Source organism: Marmota monax, unplaced genomic scaffold, assembly GCF_021218885.2.
Source record: "Marmota monax isolate L192 unplaced genomic scaffold, Marmota_monax_Labrador192_F-V1.1 WCK01_AAM20220418_F8-fsc00078, whole genome shotgun sequence".
Classification (NCBI taxonomy): Eukaryota; Metazoa; Chordata; class Mammalia; order Rodentia; family Sciuridae; genus Marmota; species Marmota monax.
The window spans coordinates 7,375,593-7,396,232 of record NW_026694865.1 but is presented as its reverse complement, the minus strand read 5'-3'; the positions used below and the strand labels follow the sequence as shown (position 1 = coordinate 7,396,232).

The window sequence follows — 20,640 nt, the reverse complement described above, 5'->3', positions numbered from 1 at the left end:
TGAGGGTGGGAAGCTGGAATCAGGACTCTCATTTTGAATATTATCTGTTGGACATACTAATAAAAACACTGAATAAACTATTCATGTGTGTACATGTCTGATAATTAAAGCCATAAAAGAAGGTTCTATGAGCCCCAATACATTAAAGTAGATAAGAAACAAAACAACATTTGGACAGAAATGAGCAAAAGCAATTCGAATCCCAAATTACAGCATGAGATAAAGAGAACCAGTCAGATGTGTTTTTTTTTTTTCCCATTCTTTAATTTCATGTTGGCACATCAGTACTGACTTTTAAAATAGATTATATTTAGTAGATTCCAAATGGGGATGGAAGGTTTATTTTCACTACATCCCCAGAGTAATTGTAGACTCTGTTCATATGACAGATTTACTAAATGCCTGTGCTACTTAACAAACAAAATCAAACAAAAAACATCCTTGGAAAATATCAAACTCCACTTAATTTTATTTCTTTTTAATCTCTTCTTAATACTCCTATCTCAAAAGATAAAATGTTACACCTTGGTTTTATATTTCATTTATGTATGCCTAGGTCAAAAATGTAGGTTTAGACTTACCTACTTTATAGGTGAAAAAATTGACTATACAAATATGCCTGATTTTAAGAAAACCTCATGTCCCACAAAGACTCTTAGGATGACAGTCTGTATCACACAAAAATTTTATCCACATCTGATTCTTAAGAAGTCATCTTTTCTATGGGTCTGCTGACTATTGTGAAAACTGCCATATTTATAATCACACAGGATTCCTCAAGGAGGCTAAAACTCATCTTGAAAAGCAAACTATAGTAACAACCTTGACTCTGTTACAAATTTAGCAGGGATTATTCTCCTATGTGATTTTTAAAATAATGTGTTCTTTTATAACATTTTCATTAAAGTTATGTTCCTTTCACTCCAAGCACTACAGAATGGCTCCACTAATCAAGTATGCAATTCATGCTGTACTAATATAAGCAATAGAGCAAATGGTAAGATTTTACTCACTATATATTTATATCTAGGTTTTAAAAGTTCTCATTGCAGTGTAACAAATGACAATGTGACTGTGAGATAAAAGAAAATATGACTGCATTTCTAAGTAAATGATACAAATATCAGAATATCAGAATACACAACTTAGAAAGTAAATTTTTCTTCTCCATTAACTTACTTTTTCACTTCTGGTAGGAATCACACAACAGAATGAATAAAAAAATGATTAGGACACAAACAAAATGGATGAGATTAAACATTTTTTCCTGAGTGTCTGTTTTTGAGATGGCATTATTGCTATATTGTATTGCCCAGGCTGTCCTTGAACTTGCAATCATTCTACCTCAGCCTCTGGAGTTTCTGTGATTATAGGCATGCATCCCATGCCCCATATGTGAAGACTAAACTTTCAAAGGTATCTTCTTGCCAGTATTTAAAAAATCTAAATAACAGCCATGCATGGTACACACCTGTAATCCTAGTGGTTCAGGAAGCTGAGGCAGCAGGATGGCAGGTTCAAAGCCAGCCTCAACAACTTGGCAAGGCCTTCAACAACTTATTGAGACCCTGTCTCAAAATTATATAAAGGGGAGGGGTGCTGCAGATATGGTTCAAAGACTAAGCTCCCCTGGATTTAATCCCTGGTACCCCACTGCCAGAAAAAAAGTCTGAATATGTTTCTCCATTCATTTTATTTAGAAATAGCCAATTAAAAGTGAAACTTTGTTCACTTTTACCATTTTTATCATAGAAGAAAATCCAAAGAAATGGGAGAAAATTAAAGATGGCATAAGAGAGAATAAAATGGAGAACATTAACTAGAGACATGTGATTCTAAACAGTACAAGTCATCTTTAAAGGAAAATAGGATCTACAATGAAATCAAGTATATTCTTTAAAAATTTACAAATAATTTTATTAAAAAATATTAGAAACTGAAATACCACCGTATAATTTGCATAATACTATATTTAACAGTATACCTGGTCTCAAATTTATAACTGGGGGGCAGCCGGTATAGGGATTAAATCTGAAGATTCTCTACCACTGAGTTACATCCTGGTCTTTTTTTAAAAAAAAATTTTGAGACAGGGTTGAAGTTGAGAGGTTGGCTAGAACTGTTCTTCATTTCCTCCTACCTCAGCTTCATGACTGTCAAACTGCTATCTCTAGCAACATTCAGAAGTTTTCAAGTATTTTATAGATGAAGAAAACACTCATCAAGGGCTGGGGATGTGGCTCAAGCGGTAGCGCGCTTGCCTGGCATGCGTGCGGCCCGGGTTCGATCCTCAGCACCACATACAAACAAAGATGTTTGTCCGCCGAAAACTAAAAAATAAATATTAAAAATTCTCTCTCTCTCTCTCACTCTCTCTTTAAAAAAAACACTCATCAAGTTTGGAGCTTATATTTCTAAGCACACATTTTTTTCAGTTTTTAAAGTAGGGCTTGGAAAGGGAAAATACCCATTAAACAGACTCCATTTAAACATCATAGAATAGTAAAATGATTTATCACATAAATTTAGTTTTTACATAGAGCATTTCCTTTAAGTGGAATACATATATATATAAAAAAAAAAAAACCACCTAGGGTGTTTTCCACAAAGGTCAAAAGAAACTCTTTAAAAATGCTATGTATATGGGGCTGGGGATGTGGCTCAAGCGGTAACGCACTCGCCTGGCATGCGCGGGGCGCTGGGTTCCATCCTCAGCACCACATAAAAATAAAATAAAGATGTTGTGTCTACCAAAAACTGAAAAATAAATATTAAAAAAATTCTCTCTCTCTCTCTTGTCTCTCTCTCTTCTCTCTCTTTAAAAAAAATGCTATGTATAAAATGTCTTTTCCTATGAAAAAGTAACATGGTGAGTCCTATAAATATTGCATATATGTTAGTCAGTGATCTAAGTCAACAACATATTTACTTCCTTATTGTCTTTATTTTACCTTTGCTAACAGCATAATCCTGCATGCTGATCCAAAGGCTTCGGGCAGGCTCTTTAGAACAACCCAATGCTAAGTCTACGTAGACAGCAATTTCAGGACGCAATTTGTAATCAAAAGGCTTCTGTTCTTCATTTCCTGAAAGAGCTACTTCTAATAGGCAACTCATACATTTATCTACAAAAAAAAATTATATATATATATTTAAAGTTACCAATTTTAAACCTCATAAACTTTGCTGCTACAAATAAACTCTTGCCACATTTATTTAATGCATATATGAAATTATATACTTCAAATCATTTTAAGTAGATGCTACCAGGTAAAGTCATTCAATGTTTTTCAGTTTGAGGTAGCATCACCCTACTTACTACCTCTAGAAGAGTGTGGCATTCAGGGAAGAGTTCTGGCACTTTGGCAGACAAAGGTCAGGGATACAAAATGTCCTATATGTGCAGCACAGACCTGTATAACATAAAACTCTCTTGTTCAAAATGGAATGGTATCCTCTGTGAGAAACATGGGAACATAGGACAAGAGACAAGACTGAATTTTTTTTCTTTTTTGCTAGACTTAAAGGAAAATTATCAGTTAAAAATCATCTAAGAAAGGTCAAAGATACCATGAACAATTTTTCAACAGGCAATCATATTTGTACAGATGGTTCCTAACTTTTCAATGCAACATCTGGCATTCAGAATTCATCTATTTTAAAAACACACAAAACGATGCTCTAAATGATGGTAAGGTTTTTTGGCAAGTCCCAAAAGTCAATTTAACCCATAATACAATAGAATTATTAAATATTTATAATTTTATGATAATACTTTTTCCTTTACATAAGTATTTAAACAAGAACATTTTAATAATTTCATGATTTTTAATTTAAAAAATAACATTAAAATTGATTTCCACTTAACTGAATAAAGGAAATATAACAGAAATATGAAGAAGGAAGAGATATACTTTTTTTTCCTCAGGAGATCATTTGGGACTATCAGAATGGTAAACATTGAGAGCAATGAAACTCTCTTCATTGTGTTAAATATCACTTGAACAACACATGATTTTACTTTTTTAATTAAAATATATCATAAACACCAGTCTAGTATTCATCAACCATGGTCCAACTCACTTTCTGGTTCATAAATGAAATGATGAATACACACTCTTATTAGGAAAAAGAAGAAATTCTTTAACTGCTTCCCTCAATCTTATTCTTCATATTTGCAATTCCCAAAGGAGAATCTTTCTCTCATTTTGTCTTAGATTTCTTTCTTTTCTTTTCTCCTCCCTCCTTTATTCTCTCCCTTCCCATTTTCCCTTCCACAATTCCTCTCCCTTTCTTCAGACTTTCCTTTGTGAACACTCTGAGTTTCTCTTATCAAGAAACAAGTTTTAGATCTAATAAGACTATATAGATTAATATAACTCATTATTTAATAGATTCAAAATCAGAGGTCCAGAAAGATTAAAGGTCTAAGCTTACATAAAACAAGCAGATCATCTGTTGGAGTGCTGGATAAGTCCTATCATAGAGAAGTGGGAGATGAGGCAGGAAAGGAAAACCCATAGATATTACAAATGGAGAGAGAAAAGACTGCGACACACATCTGAGGGGTGTTTGAAAAATGGTTAAGTCACAACAGGTACTCCTTCAGTACTTTACATTCTATGAGGTAGTTTACAACCCCTAAGCTTCAGAACAAAATAAATCAAGCATTTTCTCTATTTTTATGAGTTAAATACCTTGCTCAAAATGAGTAAAAAAGATAACAGAGTAGGACCAGACCCACATTTTCTTAGTTTAGGGGGCTCTTTTCACTATACCATGCTGCAAGATAAAATTGTTTTCTTCTGTGGGCTCCAAGTTACAGTCTCAGACAGCTGCTAACACTGCAACTGTATATCAGTTTTCTATTTCACAAACTCAAAATAAGAGAAATGTCTAATAGAGGTACAAAAAGAACACATTTTAAAAATCGCAGAGAAGCACATTACCTAACTGAGGTGTGTCCATTTCCACACCATCACTGAAAAGTGGTGTTTTCATCCAATATGCAGTATCTTGTTCCTCCGGAGACACGGGGGAGCCCTGAAGCATGCCACCAAGACACCGCCCAATTAGGAGAGCAATTGTCCTTTCCAGATCAACAAGCCATACCCAAGACTGAGCTGGCTGAGGTAAGGGCACACCAGCAGGGTCAATTACTTCCGGCCCTCCTACAGACAAAATCATTAGTAATTGTGTCTTTATCTGGCATATTTAAGATTTAGAAGCTTTCTCATGGTATTTTATACTATAATAAGATAATGAGGCAAAATAATTTCATAATGAAAACATATATTATAATACTTTCTATATATTTTTCTGGTATACCAGGCTAATTTAAAATGCATTCAGAGAAGTTGTATTATTAAATAAAATATTCTGCTGGGTATGTAACTCAGCGGTAAAATACTCGTGTAGCATGCACATGGCCCTGGGTTCATTTCCTGATGCAGAAAAAAAAATTTTTTTAAACTTTCTAAAATAAAATTTTCTTTCATAAAGACACTGATTTTAAGATAAACATTAAAATGGTCTATCACAAAATTATTCTATGTATTCTGTTCTTATTCTCCAGATCAAATTTTTATCATTCCTAGTTCCTCTTTGAGCACCTTACTCTAAAATCAAAATAAGAGTAGATCCATTAAAGTGACAGAACTATTTAATGCTTTCAGGACTTGAATTCAGAATTATTTTGTACTAAGATGCACACCCATGCTTTTTCTCACTGCATATTTTGTTTCTGTTTTGTTTTATTTTTAGTACTTGGAATTAAGCTCCAGGGTTCTTTACCACTGAGTTACATCACCTGCCCTTTTTATTTTTTATTTTGAGACAGGGTCTCACTAAATTGCTGAGGCTGGCCTCAAACTTGCAATCCTCCTGTCTCAGCCTTCTGAGTCACTGGGATTACAGGCATGCATCACTGCACCCAACTGTACATTTATTTTTTGTTTTATAACTTGATTTTGTTTATTTTTTATGTGGTGCTGAGGCTCAAACCCAATGCCTCACATGTGGTAGGCAAACGCTCCACCACTGAGCCACAACCCCAGCCCTGTACATTTGTTTTTAAAAGTTCTTCAGTTAAAAAAAAAAAAAAAAGGAAGAAGACACTTAAAATTAAGAAGATATAGTGATATAAAGAAAAACAGAAATCAAAAAATCCAAAACACAGTTATTTGAAAAGACAAGGCTGAGAGTGATAGTACACCTCCAAAATCCCAGATACTTGGGAGGCTGACAAGAAAGATTCCAAGTTCAAGAACAGCTTGGGCAACTTAACAAGACTTGGTCTCAAAATAATTTATTTTTAAAAAGGGTTGGTGATGTAGCTCCGTGCTAAAACATCTATGGGTTCAATTCCCAGTTTTTCCCAGCCCACATAAAAAAAATGAATTAAAATGCCATATCTAAAATCAAAATATTATTTCCTACAAAGTACCCAAAAAGAAAAGCACTGAAAGATGGGTTCTCAATTTCTATTCTTTACATTCAATCAGCTCTCTATATGCCCAAACAAAATCTGTCAAACAGATTTAAAATGAAAAACCTTTGTTTTAAGAAATGAAACTTTTTAGTTGAATCTACTATATTGATTAATCTAATAATATACTTATTTCAAATTTTATAAATTATATATTGATTACAATATACAAAAATATATTGACTACATTATTTTAAGTACCTCTAAGGAAAAAATGGTGCTGAATAAATTATAACAATGCTTTCCTATCATGCATTGTAAGGTGCATCTCAATTTCAACTATGTCAAATTTTGAAGGAAAAGAAGTCTTAGAACCGATACTCAAGCCTGATGATCATAAAGATACTTTTTGTAACTCTCATATACTAGCAACTTTTTTGGTTGCTTTATGTCAGTTCTCATTTTAGACTCTAAAGTCTTAGAAGATAATCTTATACCTATGATTACACTAAAAATCCAAGTGTCAAGACTTTAAATGATGTATGCAAGAGGATCAACTTCTCTGAGAAGTATTATTTAACCTCTTAACTACCTTTACTTACCATGAAGAGGCCACTGTAGCTCTTGGTCTTCTAAAAGAGCAGCAGCTGGCAGAAGTCTATTAAGACAATCAAGTGGTGGCAAAAGATCAAGGAGGTAACTCAATAAAGGACGAGCCACTGACACCGGGAGTAACAGCAGGGAATTAACAATCTGACAAAGCATGCTGCCTGCAGCTGAGACGTATATCACATCTATGAGGGCAAAATGCAATGTCAATTAATTATTTCAAATAAACTTAAAAGGAAAAAAAAGAACCTAAGAAATATTACTTTAGTTTGGAACAGGGTAGACTAATTCAACAACTCTTTGCTGAACACACACCTGGTAGCTGGTATCACACTAGAATTTACTAACATTCAAAAACATTTTGTAAGATAGCATGCATACCTTCCATACCAACAAATTCAAAGGATTAAAACTGCTTTCCTTAAAATGCATTATGAATTTCTCACTCACTAATTTATCCTCATTTTAAAATTTACTCAAATATTTATTGAGAACCATCTGGGGATGTAGCTCAGTGGTACGGTGCTTGCCTAGCATGGGTCAATCCCTGGGTTCAATTCCTAGTACTGGAAAGAAAAATGTATGGAGTACCAACAAGACCAGACACTGGTCTAAGTAAAGGGGAAACAGCCATTACCAAAGCTGTCAAAATTCTTGCCTTGTGGTGATTACATTCTAGTGAGATAGATTTTTTATTTATTTTAAACCAAATTTGCTTTTTAAAATTAAGACCATCTTAAAACATGTCTTTTAATTATGGATATTTATTTTAAATCAAATTTGTTTCAATATTTCATTGCATTTGAAACTAGAAGGAACATTCAGATATGACATCAGTTTGAACACATTAAATTTTAGATCACAGTGATGATTATGTTGATTTTGAACACTGTGTTCATCAGTATACTAGAAGTTGGAAAAACCACAATAGGCAAAAAAACTTGCATTCAGATCAGGACTAAAGTACATTAATGTGGTTGATTTAGCTCAAGAAGCTTGATCACCAGGTATCATGGAATCAGGCAAGATGGCTTCTCCAACAAACATGCCAAAAAATGCACAGATGATGACACAAATCCTAAAGGATATGGGGATTACAGAAGAGGCAAGAGCTATTAATCTGGTGTTGGAGTCTGCCTTTTGATATGTGACCACAATTCCAGATGATGCTAAAACTTGTTCAAGCCATGCTAAGAAAGCTACAGTTGAGCTGGATATAATGGTGCATGCCTGTAATCCCAGCGGCTCAGGAGGCTGAGGCAGAAGGATTGCGAATTCAAAGCCAGCCTCAAAAAAAGTGAGGTGCTAAGCAACTCAGTGAAACCCTATCTCCAAATAAAATACAAAATAGGGCTGTTGTGTGGCTCAGTGGTCAAGTGCACCGGAGTTCAATCCCTGGTACCAAAAAAAAAAAAGAAAGAAAGAAAGCTACGGTTGATGTAGATGATGTGCAGAATGGCAATCTAGTGTTGAGCTCACCAGTCTCTTACATTTCCTTCCTCAAGAGATATTTTATTAGATATTGTAAGACAAAGAAACCAAACTCCTTTGCTATTGACCAAGCCACAGACAGGTTCTAGACTGTCTAGACTGTCAATCTGATAGATATTGTTCAACAGCTTCAAACTATAGGCTCAAGTCTATACAAATCAAGACATCTATTTAGCAGGAATAACAGTTCCACAGCTAATATCAGATTAAATACTCCCACACTAGGCACATCAACCCCACAAACCATGTCTGTTTCAATTAAAGATTCCAATATCTCTTACAGGGCAAAGGTTTGCAATAAAGATGGTTGCCTCACAGTTCTCTGCTGAAAGATCATCAATTCCTACAAAATCAGCAATTCAGAATGTTCTTATTAATTCATCATTACTTGGGTCCAAAAACACTCTTATTCCCGCTAATCTGGTATCATCACAAAATACTGCCAATGAATCATCAAACGCATTGAAAACAAAACATAATAAAGACGATGATGACTAAGTTAATTTGTAATCTAGCCTTGATGCATATAACATGCATACCTGAATTCAATGTACTGAAATTAAACAAGTATTTCAAATTGTGTTTTAGAAGCTTAAATAGTATTTAATGAGTAGATATAATCACTATACTTTGCAGTTGAAATGTTGGATTTTCTTATTTTTTTTTAAATATTTATTTTTTAGGTGTAGATGGACACAACACAATGCCTTTATTTTTATGTGGTGCTGAGGATTGAACTTGGGTCCCGCCCGTACTAGGCGAGTACTCTACCACTGAGCCACAATCCCAGCCCCTTGGATTTTCTTTAATAGAACTAGTAATGGTTTTCATCCGACTTTATGTATAAAAATAAAATTTTTCATTATCAAGTTGAAAAAAATTAAAATAAGTTTCAGATGCTTGTGGAACAGACAAATGGAGGTACCTAATAAGCAGTAATTTGAGTTTCTCAGTTTGTTTCTTTCTTTATCATCAGGAAAACATCAGAGTTTATTTGGTTAAGGTCATACATACTAAATTATTAGTTGTATTTTGGACAAGCAAGAAAAAATACAGGTAGGCAACAAGATAAAGGCTTTAGTGCTCATGAAAGGAGTTTTTAGCTAGATACAGATATGGGATTCATTAACATACATATTATGGTTAAAAACATTACTTAGATTAGACAAGTCTATTCAGGAAGAAAAAATGAGCTTAAAACAGAATTCAGAGGATCCTCAACATTAACAGTCATGTCCAATGAAGAGGCCTACAAGAACCCACAGAAAAACAATGGTCAGAGACATGGGAAAAGACAGACCTGTGACTACAAAGTAGGCCACAGAAGAAAGCATTTCAAATAGGAAAAAGGAACAATGGCAAATGCTGAAGAAAGAGAAATAGGAGATAAAAGCATTTCACTTTATGCATTTAAAACTAATGTTTCTGAGTTTATAGCATCCAATGTCTTTAAATTAAGCCCCTGCCTTGCCAATTAGAATTTCTTAAGAACAATCAGTGCTACCATTACCCCTAAACCAAGATCAAAAGGATAGCTTTTCAATGTTTTTATTAGTACATTATAGTTATACATAATAGTTGGGTTCACTTTGATATAATCATAAATGCATATAACATAGTTTGCTGCTTCTCAATTCCTAGTACTTCTCCTTTTTCTCTCCTCCTCCCTCTGTTTGATCTCCTTCCTCTACTTACTGAATTTCCTTCTATTTATTTTTTAATTGGTAGATTATAGTTATACACAAAAGTGGAATTCATTGTGATATATTCATATATGCATGTAAGTTGGTCATTTTCATTACACAGTTGGTCCCCCTTACCAACCCCTCCTCTATTCCCCTGGGTCCCCATCCCCTACTGTTTCCCTTTTTATATCCATGATATCTCCCCCTCTTTTTTCCCCCTTATTTCTCTCTAGCTGGAGAGAAACACGAACAGAGAAAACATGCAGCCCTTGACTTTCTAAATCTGGCTTATTTTTCTTAGCATGATATTCTCAAGTTCCATCCATTTACCAGCAAATAACATAATTTCATTCTTCTTTATAGCTGAGTAAAACTTCATCATATATATACCACAGTTTCTTTATCCATTCATTCTTTGATGGATACCTAGGATGGTTCCACAACTTGGCTATTATGAATTGTGATTAAACACTGGTTTGCATGGATTACAACAGTATACTGATTACAGTTCTATTGAATAAATGCCAAGGAGTGAGATATCAGGGTCATAAATATGGTGGTTCCTTCTTAGCCTTTTGAGGAATCTCCATATTCTTTCCATAGTGGTTATACTAACTTGCAGTCCCAACAAAAAAACAACAACATGGTATTAGCATAAAAATAGACAAGAAGACCAAAGGAATAGAAATCACACAGACAAATCCACATAGGTACAGCAATCTGGTCTTTGACAAAGGCATCAAAAACATACATTGGAGAAAAGATGGGTTTTTTAAAACAAATGGTGCTGGGGAAACTGGATATCCATATGTAGAAGAATGAAATTAGATCCCTCTCTCTCTGCCACAAAAGTAACTCAAACTGGATCAAAGACCTAGAAATTAGACCAGAAACATTACAACTACTAGAAGAAAACATAGCATCAACACTCCAAAAGGCAACAACTTCCTTAAGAAGACTCTAAAGGCAAGAATCAACAAGTGGGGCGGCTTCAAATTAAAAAGCTTCTGCACAGCAAAGGGCATAAAGAGAGAACCTACAAAATGGGAAAAAGTCTACCAGTTACTCTTCTGACAAGGAATTAATATTCAGAATATATAAAGAAGTTAAAAAACTTACCACCACCAAAAAAAAAAAAAAAATCCAAGTATCCCAGACAATAAATGGGCAAATGATCTAAACAGACATTTCTCAAAAGAAAAAATACAAATAGCCAACAAATACATGAAAAAATGTCCAACATCCTGAGAAGCCAGGGAAATGCAAATCAAAACTATATTGAGGGGCTATATATTGTAGCTCAGTGATAGAGCACTTGCCTGGCACATTTGAGGCACTGGGTTCAATCCTCAGCACAGTAAATAAATAAATGAATGAATGAATGAATAAAAGTATTATGTTCATCTACAACTAAAAAAATAAACTACACTGATATTTCATCTCACTCCAGTTATAATGGCAACCATCAAGAATACAAATAACAATAACTGCTGACAAGGATGTGGGGGTGGTAGACATACACATACACATTGTTGGTGGGAATGCATATTAATACAAAAGGATCTTTAACAGAAAGAAGTTTCAAGGTCATTCCTCTTCCACTCACAGGCTTCAGGCCCTCTTAAGGCTTTAGAAAGACTATCCAGTCTTCCTTTTTAACCACCTTAACCACCAATTAAATGTGAAATTCAATACTAAACTTACCTCTTAACTTATCTCCAACACTGCCATTCCAAGGACTTTCTTTGAGCAAATTTGCAGAACGTGAATAAATATCTGTGGCATGAGGCAACAAGAGCTGAAGATGTTTATGAAGCAATGCCACACTGCTTGAGTTCTGAGGAGAAAGAAGTTCCTAATTACTACTTTGAAGGATTTAAGTACAGTTTGGTGCAATGGCAGAATAATAATATTATTCTGTAATCCCAGAAACTTGGGAAGCTAAAGCAGGAGGATCGTAAGTTTGAGGCCAGTACCAGCAACTTAGCAAGACCCTGTCTCAAACTAAAAATGGCTGGGGATGTGGCTCAGTGGTAAAGCACCCCTGGGTTCAATCCCCATTACCAGAAAGAAAGACAGATTCAAAAATTACAAAAATATTATGGCATAACCAAATATCTGAGTTTCAAGGTCCCTGATGGATCACCATAAAAGGCAAAGAATCATGTACCTCACTGATGTTATTAATATGGCAAAATGCCAACAGCTGTTTCTGTAACGAACACAGCAGTTCATGAAGATGAGCAGGCTGACTGTTCTCTGATGATGATGTTCCAAGTAGAAATTTATCACTATTCTTTTCTAGCTCTCCAAATGCTTGATCCTAAAATGACAAAAAATGAAGATTATTTTAAAAATTTGAAAATCAAAGTGATGCCCTACCACAAATGATTCTAATTTAATAAGTCATTGTCTACTTTTTCCCATTACCAATGTTTAAATCTTTGTTGTAATCCTTATGCTATTAGCTATTAGATAGTAAAATTCATCAAACAATTTCAATTTGTTTTTCCATTAAAAAAAAACAAGTAATACATGCTTCACTACAGAAATTTTGAAAATGGAAAACAAGAAAAAGGAAAACAGTACAACTAAAACAAGGTAGATTTTATTTTCACATGTTGTGGATTTCTAACATAATTCTTAATTAAATTTTTTTCTAATTATAAAGGAAATAAGTGAACTAGAGACATAAAAATTAAATAAAATGTATGATTCTAGATACTGAACTAGAGAGAAATTGCTATAATGGATTATAATAGCCTTATTATTATAGAGATTATGATGGTCTGAAGAAATGGACTAGAAAAAAATGGAAAGATTTAAGAAACACCACAGGTAAGAATTAACAGTTTCATAATACAGAGAAAGCTATGGGGCCCACTATTTACTCTCCAACTGACTAGACTATTAGTCAGAACCAAATGCACTGTTTAATTTAAGATTTTATCTGAGTAAGGTTAATCCCTTGCTCATTATTATTTTTTTAAAAATTTTTTGTCTATTTTTATCTGTTTATTCTTCTTAATCAATAAGAAAAAAGTTTGGTAAGATTCTACTATAAATCTCTTTATAATTGTCATTTGGCTCCCACAGTATTTTAGAAAACCTGACACCCATGTTTCCCTCTTTGGGGAGGTGGGATTAAAGTTTCATTTACATGAATTCATGAACTGTTGTGTTTAAATGTCAAAATATCTTGACTTGAAAGGACTCTTATCCCTTTATTCTTTTTTTAATTACTATAATGAAAAAGTAACTTACTGTATAAAATCCTAAATTTCTTAAGAGGGTCTTCATCAAAATTTCAGCCAAATGGGTATCTGGATGGCAGCTCTGAGTGCCATAAGACTGATCTGACAGGTTTCCATAGCTAGTACACACAGAAGAGAGGTCAGCAGCATCAGAGGGTGAACTATAGCCAAGTAAGGAGGCTACATGGGTATGATCTTGCAAACTTGTCAAAATGATATCCAGTTGCATTCTCTAAAGAACAATGAAATAGGAACACATAATTAGCCTGAGATGCATTAGAATTTTTTTTTTTTAAAAAGGATCCTGGGAGAGGGTGGGGATGTGGCTCAAGTGGTAACGCGCTCGCCTAGCACACGTGAGGCACTGGGTTCGATTCTCAGCACCACATAAAAATAAAATAAAGATATTGTGTTCATCTAAAACTAAAAAATAAATATTTTTTTAAAAAAAAGGATCCTAGAAGAAATGAAACTATACCAATCATGCTAACTAATCCACCTAATAGCCCAGATAAATAGTAATCTTCATGAAGTGTACAGTTATAAGAAAAATTAACTAATTAATACCATTCATGAAAATGCAACTTATGGATTTTTATTTAATTCTTCATTATAAAACCTAAAACTGTAAGCTAACATGGAATACTGTGCATAAGTACTATATGTAGATAGGAGTAGGAAATGCCAACAAATAAGTATGTTACTCTACAGAATTACCAATGATAACTACTTATTCTGTTGTTTAAAATAAATCACTTGAAATCTAAACCAATGCAAACGACTCATTGGAAAGCATAACCATATGGATATTATTTTTAAAAATTTTTTTATTTGTTTTAATTAGTTACACATGACAGTACAATGACTGCATGACCAATGTGATTCTGCAACCTGTACACTCAGAAAAACGAGAAATTATATCCCATCTGATTCAAATGTATGATATGTCAAGGCCACATGGATATTATATTATCAGTTTTTACCACTTTGCTCCTCAAATCTGTACTTCTACAACTGATTCTTCTACTCGATTCAACAAAATATGCTTATTTTAATGCACTTAAGATAATAAAAATGAAAAGAATAAGCATATTCATATCCCAAAATAATTTTTCTTGATATATCATCTTTTACCTTTTAGACAAATAATTTCAAACAACATTCTGGGCTTAGAACCAATAGTAGTAGCACATGTCCTGGATTTCAATTCAGCATACTACCAAAAAAACCAAAGGATCTTGGGCTTGATACCATAATCGACATTGAAAAAACTGGTCATTATTTTAATAATTAGCCCAATAATTTAATGAATTATCACCTGTTTCACCTGAAGTCACTAACAGCTGAGAATTCTTCCAATAAATAACATTAAATAACTAGGATTTTGCAATATCTATCAAGTTCTACTCCATGAACACATTGCAGTTGATTAGCTTTTTTTTTCCTCTCAATTATTTGTGACATTACTAGTTTACACAGATCGATGCAAAGGCTTACCTGTCCTTTAGATAAGCTTTCCCATCTATCGGGTCCTTGGGGTAAAAGAGAATGAAGTAATTCCATCCGTTCTCGTAAGGGAGGTAACAGCATGGTTGCTCCCACTGACAGAGTCTCAATTACCACCTGATATCAAAAAAGAAAAGTAGACTGATTGGGCCGATTTTTTATTTTTTTTAAAAAAAAACACATGAAAAGTGAGTCCATTGACTATCGGGATTATAAGAAAGTAGCATGTGCAGAAAGCAAGCAAGCAAGTCCTTCATTAGATATCTTTAAGAAGTATAGAACATAAATTTTTGATTTGCTACTAAATAGTTAACCGTCACCCAACCATTATTTAGTGTTGATCTGACAGTGCTGGGCCTAGTAAGAAGTTGTGCAAAGTGGCCCTGCTTAAAGTGGCCCTGCTTTCATGAGTATACAGTCTAATGCAGGGGGGGGGGGGGGCCTGAAAAAGTAATTAAAATCATGAGTCACATGGCACACACCTATTATCTGAGCAGCCCAGGAGGCTGAGACAGGAAGATCATGAGTTCAAGGTCAGCCTCATCAATTTAATATAAAGGTCCTAACCAACTCAATGAAAGATTGTCTCTAAAAAAATATTTTTTAAGAAATAGCTGGAGATGTGGCTCAGTGGTTAAGCATCCCTGGGTTCAATCCTTAGTACTGCCCCCCTACCAAAATCATAAGTCACATAAACAGAAAAAAAAAAAGAATGACAATTAGTATGGCCCATAGGCTCATGGAAGGTCCTTCTAAGGATTAAGTATTTAAGAGATGGAGAGTTAGCAGGACTTAGCAAGATAAAGGTCCAGGTAGTGTGAACAAAATAAGGAATAACAAGCTGTATTATCTTAGACCTCAAAACTTCTTAGGGTTATTAAATATTAATTTTTTATTGACCTGTGCAGTTTTATTTTTTATTTGTTCTTTTTTAGATATACATGATAGTACAGTATATTTTGACATATTACACAACTGTGGAGTATAAATTATTCTAATTAGGATCCCATACTTGTGGTTGTACATGTCATGTACTTGTCACGTATTCATATATGAACATGGGGAACCTATGCCTGATTCATTCTCCTGTTTCTCCTATTCCCATCCTCCTTCTCTTCCCTTCCTCCCCCTTTGTCTAATCCAATGAACTTCTATTCCCCCACCCCCACCCCTTATTGTGTGTCAGCATCCACATATCAGAGAGAAAATTCGGTCTTTGGTTTTTTGGGATTGGCTTATTTCACCTAGCACAAAAGTCTCCAGATCCATCCATTTACTGGCAAAAGTCATAAAGTCATTCTTCTTTATGGCTGAATAATATTCCATTGTGTATATACACCACATTTTCTTTATCCACTCACATGTGGAAGGGCACCTAGGCTGGTTCCTTAGTTCAGCTATTATGAATTGAGCTGCTACAAACATTGATGTGGCCGCTATAGTATGCTGATTTTAAGTCCTCATATACTGAGGAGCGGAATAACTGGGTCAAATGATGCTTCCTTTCCAGGTTTTCAGAGGAATCTCCATATTGTTTTCTAAAGTGGTTGCACCAATTTGCAGTCCAACCAGCAATATACGAGTATACCTTTTCCCCAACATCCTTGCCAACATTTATTGTTACCTGTGTTCTTCATAATTGCCATTCTGATTGGAGTGAGATGGAATTTCAGTGTAGTTTTAATTTTCATTTCTTTAATTGCCAGAGATTTTTGAACATTTTCTTATATCTTTGTTGACTATCCGTATTTCTTCTTTTATGAAGTGTCTGTTTCATTTCTTTGCCCATATATTGGCTGGGTTATTTGTTTTTTTGGTATTCTTTTTTTAATTACTATTTTTTAAAATTTATATATGATAGCAGAATGCATTATAATTCATATTACACATATAGAGTACAAGTGTTCATATCTCTGGTTGCATACAAAGCATATTCATACTAATTTGTGTCTTCATACATGTACTTTGGATAATGAGGTCCATCTCATTCCACCATCATTTCTAACCCCATGCCCTCTCACTTACCCTCCAACCCCTCTGCCCTAACTAGAGTTCATTTATTCCTCCCTTGTTCCCCCTCCCTACTCCACTATAAATCAGCCTCTTTATATCACAGGTAACATTTGGCATTTGTATTTTGGGGATTGGCTAACTTCCCTTAGCATTATCTTCTCCAAACCCATCTATTTACCTGCAAATGCCATGATTTTATTCTCTTTTATTGCTAAGTAAAATTCCATTGTGTAAATATGCCACATTTTTTTTATCCATTCATCCACTGAAGGGCATCTAGGTTGGCTCCACAGTTTAGCTATTGTGAATTGTGCTGCTATAAACACTGATGTGGCTGTATCCCTGTAGCATGCAGTTTTTAAGTCCTTTGGCATAGTCCAAGAAAGGGATAGCTGGGTCAAATGGTGGTTCCACTCCCAGTTTTCCAAGGAATCTCCATACTGCTTTCCATATTGGCTGCACCAATTTGTAGTCCCACCAACCAATGTATGAGTGTACCTTTTTCCCCCACATCCTCACCAACACTTACTGCTGTCTGTCTTCATAATAGCTCCCATTCTGACTGGAGTGAGATGATATCTTAGAGTAGTTTTGATTTGCATTTCTCTGATCACTAGAGAAGATGAGCATTTTTTCATATATTTGTTGATTGATTGTATATCCTCTTCTGAGAAGTGTCTGTTCAGGTCCTTGGCCCATTTATTGATTGGGTTATTCGTTTTTTTGGTGCTTAGCTTTTTGAGTTCTTTATATAACCTAGAGATTAGTGTTCTATCTGATGTGTGAGGGATAAACAATTTGCTCCAAGGATGTAGGCTCTCTGTTCACCTCACAGATTGTTTATTTTGCTGAGAAGAAACTATGATAAATCTCAATACAATGTTGGGAGTGGTGACCCAACCATCTCAAAATAAAATATAAAAACTTGCCTAGCATATGCCAAGCCCTGAGTTTAATCCCCAATACCATATAGATACATATAAAAAGCCTCAACAGAAGAGTTAGAATACAAGACTAAATTCAAGGAAAATGAGAAAAATGAAAAACAGGAAAGAAAATACAAGAGAATTAAGAGAACTGATGATCCAGGAGGTCCAGTATCTCAGTAATAAAACAATTCTAGAGAAGAAAACAGTAAAGGGGAAATCAACAAAAAAGATAATATCTTAAAACTGAAGAGTATGAGTTTCCTATCTAAAGGACCCATCCAAATACCTACCCACAAGGTATAAAGTCAGACCCATATCAGTTCTTATCACTTTGAAATGTGAGAACAACAAGGACAAGTAGAACTTGCTATAACATCCAGAGGGGAAAAACTAACTTACATAATTAAGAAACAATTTGAACAGCACTGATTTCCTAAGTAACAACACTTAAAGCTAGAAGAAAACCAAGCTATGTCTTCACAATTTTTATAGGAATTTGATTTCTAATTTAGAATTTGACTAAACTATTTATAAATATTTTCTATTCTCATATTTAAGTGTGAGAATATTCTTAATATATTTTCTTATTGGCCATCTTTCAGAAGCTCATGATGGATACAGAAATTCAGCAGAAGCTACCTTACTCAAATGATCATGGTCAACATGGCCAGTAAAAAGAGCTATCAATATGAAGCCATGTGATGATGTACCAAGGACACACCATTTCAGTGGCATTCTTGCCAAAAATTAAAAAAAAAAAAAATTCAATCATAAGAAGACACAGAGAAATATCCAACAAAATAACTGGCCAGTAGTCATGAAGTACCAAGATCAAGAAAGACTAGAAGGCTATCTTTTCCTCTGGAGATGGCCCATGTTCTTCCTTGAGTGTGAATTCCTTGCTTTACCCCAAAACCATCTATCTTTTGAGACTGCCCCCATTGTCCCTTGAATATGTGTCTACTTTCCTAAATAAACCTCTGTCTCTGTTTCTGGAATAAAAGAAAGACAAGAAAAGACTGAAAAATTGTTATAAGAAGCTAAGGAGAAACAACAATTAAATGCAATATGGGATCCCAGAAAAGATGCTACAATCACAAGAACATTAGTAGAAAACAAATGTAATTTCTAACAAGCTCTTTAGTTTAGTTAATTGTTATTCAACCAGTACTAATTTCTTGGTTTTGATAATTTTACTATGGCTATGTAAAAAATATTAGGCAAAGTTGGATAAGATAATGTATACATAAACCATTACTTATGCAACTTTTTCTTAAGTCTACAATTGGTTCAAATAAAAAGTTAGGGCTAGGGATATGATTCAGCAGTAATGTACTTGCTAGCAAGCACGAGGTCCGAGGTTCAATTCAAAGCACAAATAAATAAATAAATACAAAATTAAAAGCTAAAAAAGAAAGAAATTCAGAGAGGGACCAAGGAAAAAGGTGGGAAAGCACACAAGAAAGAGCAGTTAACAGTAGTTGTTGCAAACAGATAAATTGTTAGAAGTTTCAAGGATAAGAAAAGAGGAAAAGAAATAAGCCATAATCATAACAACCCTGTACACATCCTGGGACTCTAAGTACTCTCTAAGTACTCTCCAAGGATAGAGTAGCTGTCAAGGAGATTAAAGGAATAATATTTAATTTTACTTTTTTAAGTCTATTTTTCCTTATTTTACTCCAGAACTTTTAACCTTTAATCTATGCTAGCCCATTTCTGATAAATATTAAATTGTCATAGATCCTATCTATCAACTCTTCCCACCCTTATTTCAGAGAATATATTCTTCTAGTTGAAAAATCATGATTTTAATTTTCCTGAATTTAACAAATTGAATTATAATCCCTGTGTCATAAAATTCAGTGGCTTTTACTATATCCACAGAATTATGCACCGATCACTATCTAATTTTGGAACATTTTTATCATTCCAAAAAGAAACTCTGCCACTCTCTTCTTCCCCAAGCCCCTGACAACCAGTAACCTACTTTCTTTTTCTATAGATTTGCTTACTCTTCAAATTTCTTATTTATGGAATCATACTGACATGTAGACTATTGTGTCTTGTTTATTTCACTTAGCATGTTTATAAGATCCAGTCATGTAGCATATATCACAGTTCTTCATTCTGTTTGTTTTTACAATTTTTAATATTTTATAAGTTTTACAATATTTTTTAACAGAATAATAGATCTGGATTCCAAATTCTAACTTTCCAAAATATAAAGCATTATACTTCTATATTTTTTGTCCTTTTTAGATACATAACAGAGTATAATTTGACTTATTTATACAAACATGGAGTACCTCTTATTCTAATTAGGATCTCAGTCTTGTGGTGGTACATGACATAGAGATTCACTATGGTATATTCATATATGTACATAGAAAAGTTATTTCAGAGGGGCTGGGGCTGGGGCTGAGGCTCAGCAGTAGAGCACTTGCCTGGCATGTGTGAGGCACTGGGTTCAATTCTCAGCACCACATGTAAACAAATAAAATAAAAGTCTATCAACAACTAAAAAATATTTAAAAAGAAAAATAAAAGTTATGTCAGAATCATTCCACTGTCTTTCCTATTCCTCCCCACCTTCCTTTCATTCCCCTTTGTCTATTCATTCTGTTTTATGGTGGAACCGTAGTATTACATTGTATAAACACACCACCTTTTGTTCACCCATTTTGATAGACACATGTATTGTTCCAACTTTTTGGCTACCATGA

The 20,640-nt window shown here is 34.1% G+C and overlaps 1 protein-coding gene and 1 pseudogene across 11 annotated transcripts in view; one reads left to right on the top strand and one right to left on the bottom strand.

Annotated features, from left to right (window-relative positions):
* Herc1 (HECT and RLD domain containing E3 ubiquitin protein ligase family member 1) overlaps nt 1-20,640 on the bottom strand; it is a 200,628-nt gene that overhangs the window by 105,517 nt on the left and 74,471 nt on the right. For all 11 annotated transcript variants that reach the window (XM_058573360.1, XM_058573368.1, XM_058573363.1 and 8 more), the window contains exons 13-19: nt 14,964-15,089; nt 13,477-13,698; nt 12,383-12,535; nt 11,917-12,049; nt 7,030-7,221; nt 4,950-5,171; nt 2,952-3,125 (exon numbers count right to left, since the gene is read on the bottom strand). In XM_058573360.1, the coding sequence (XP_058429343.1) occupies nt 2,952-3,125; nt 4,950-5,171; nt 7,030-7,221; nt 11,917-12,049; nt 12,383-12,535; nt 13,477-13,698; nt 14,964-15,089 (1,222 nt within the window). The remainder of the gene's footprint in view (nt 1-2,951; nt 3,126-4,949; nt 5,172-7,029; nt 7,222-11,916; nt 12,050-12,382; nt 12,536-13,476; nt 13,699-14,963; nt 15,090-20,640) is intronic.
* On the top strand, nt 8,492-9,025 carry LOC124080551 (transcription initiation factor TFIID subunit 9-like; annotated as a pseudogene).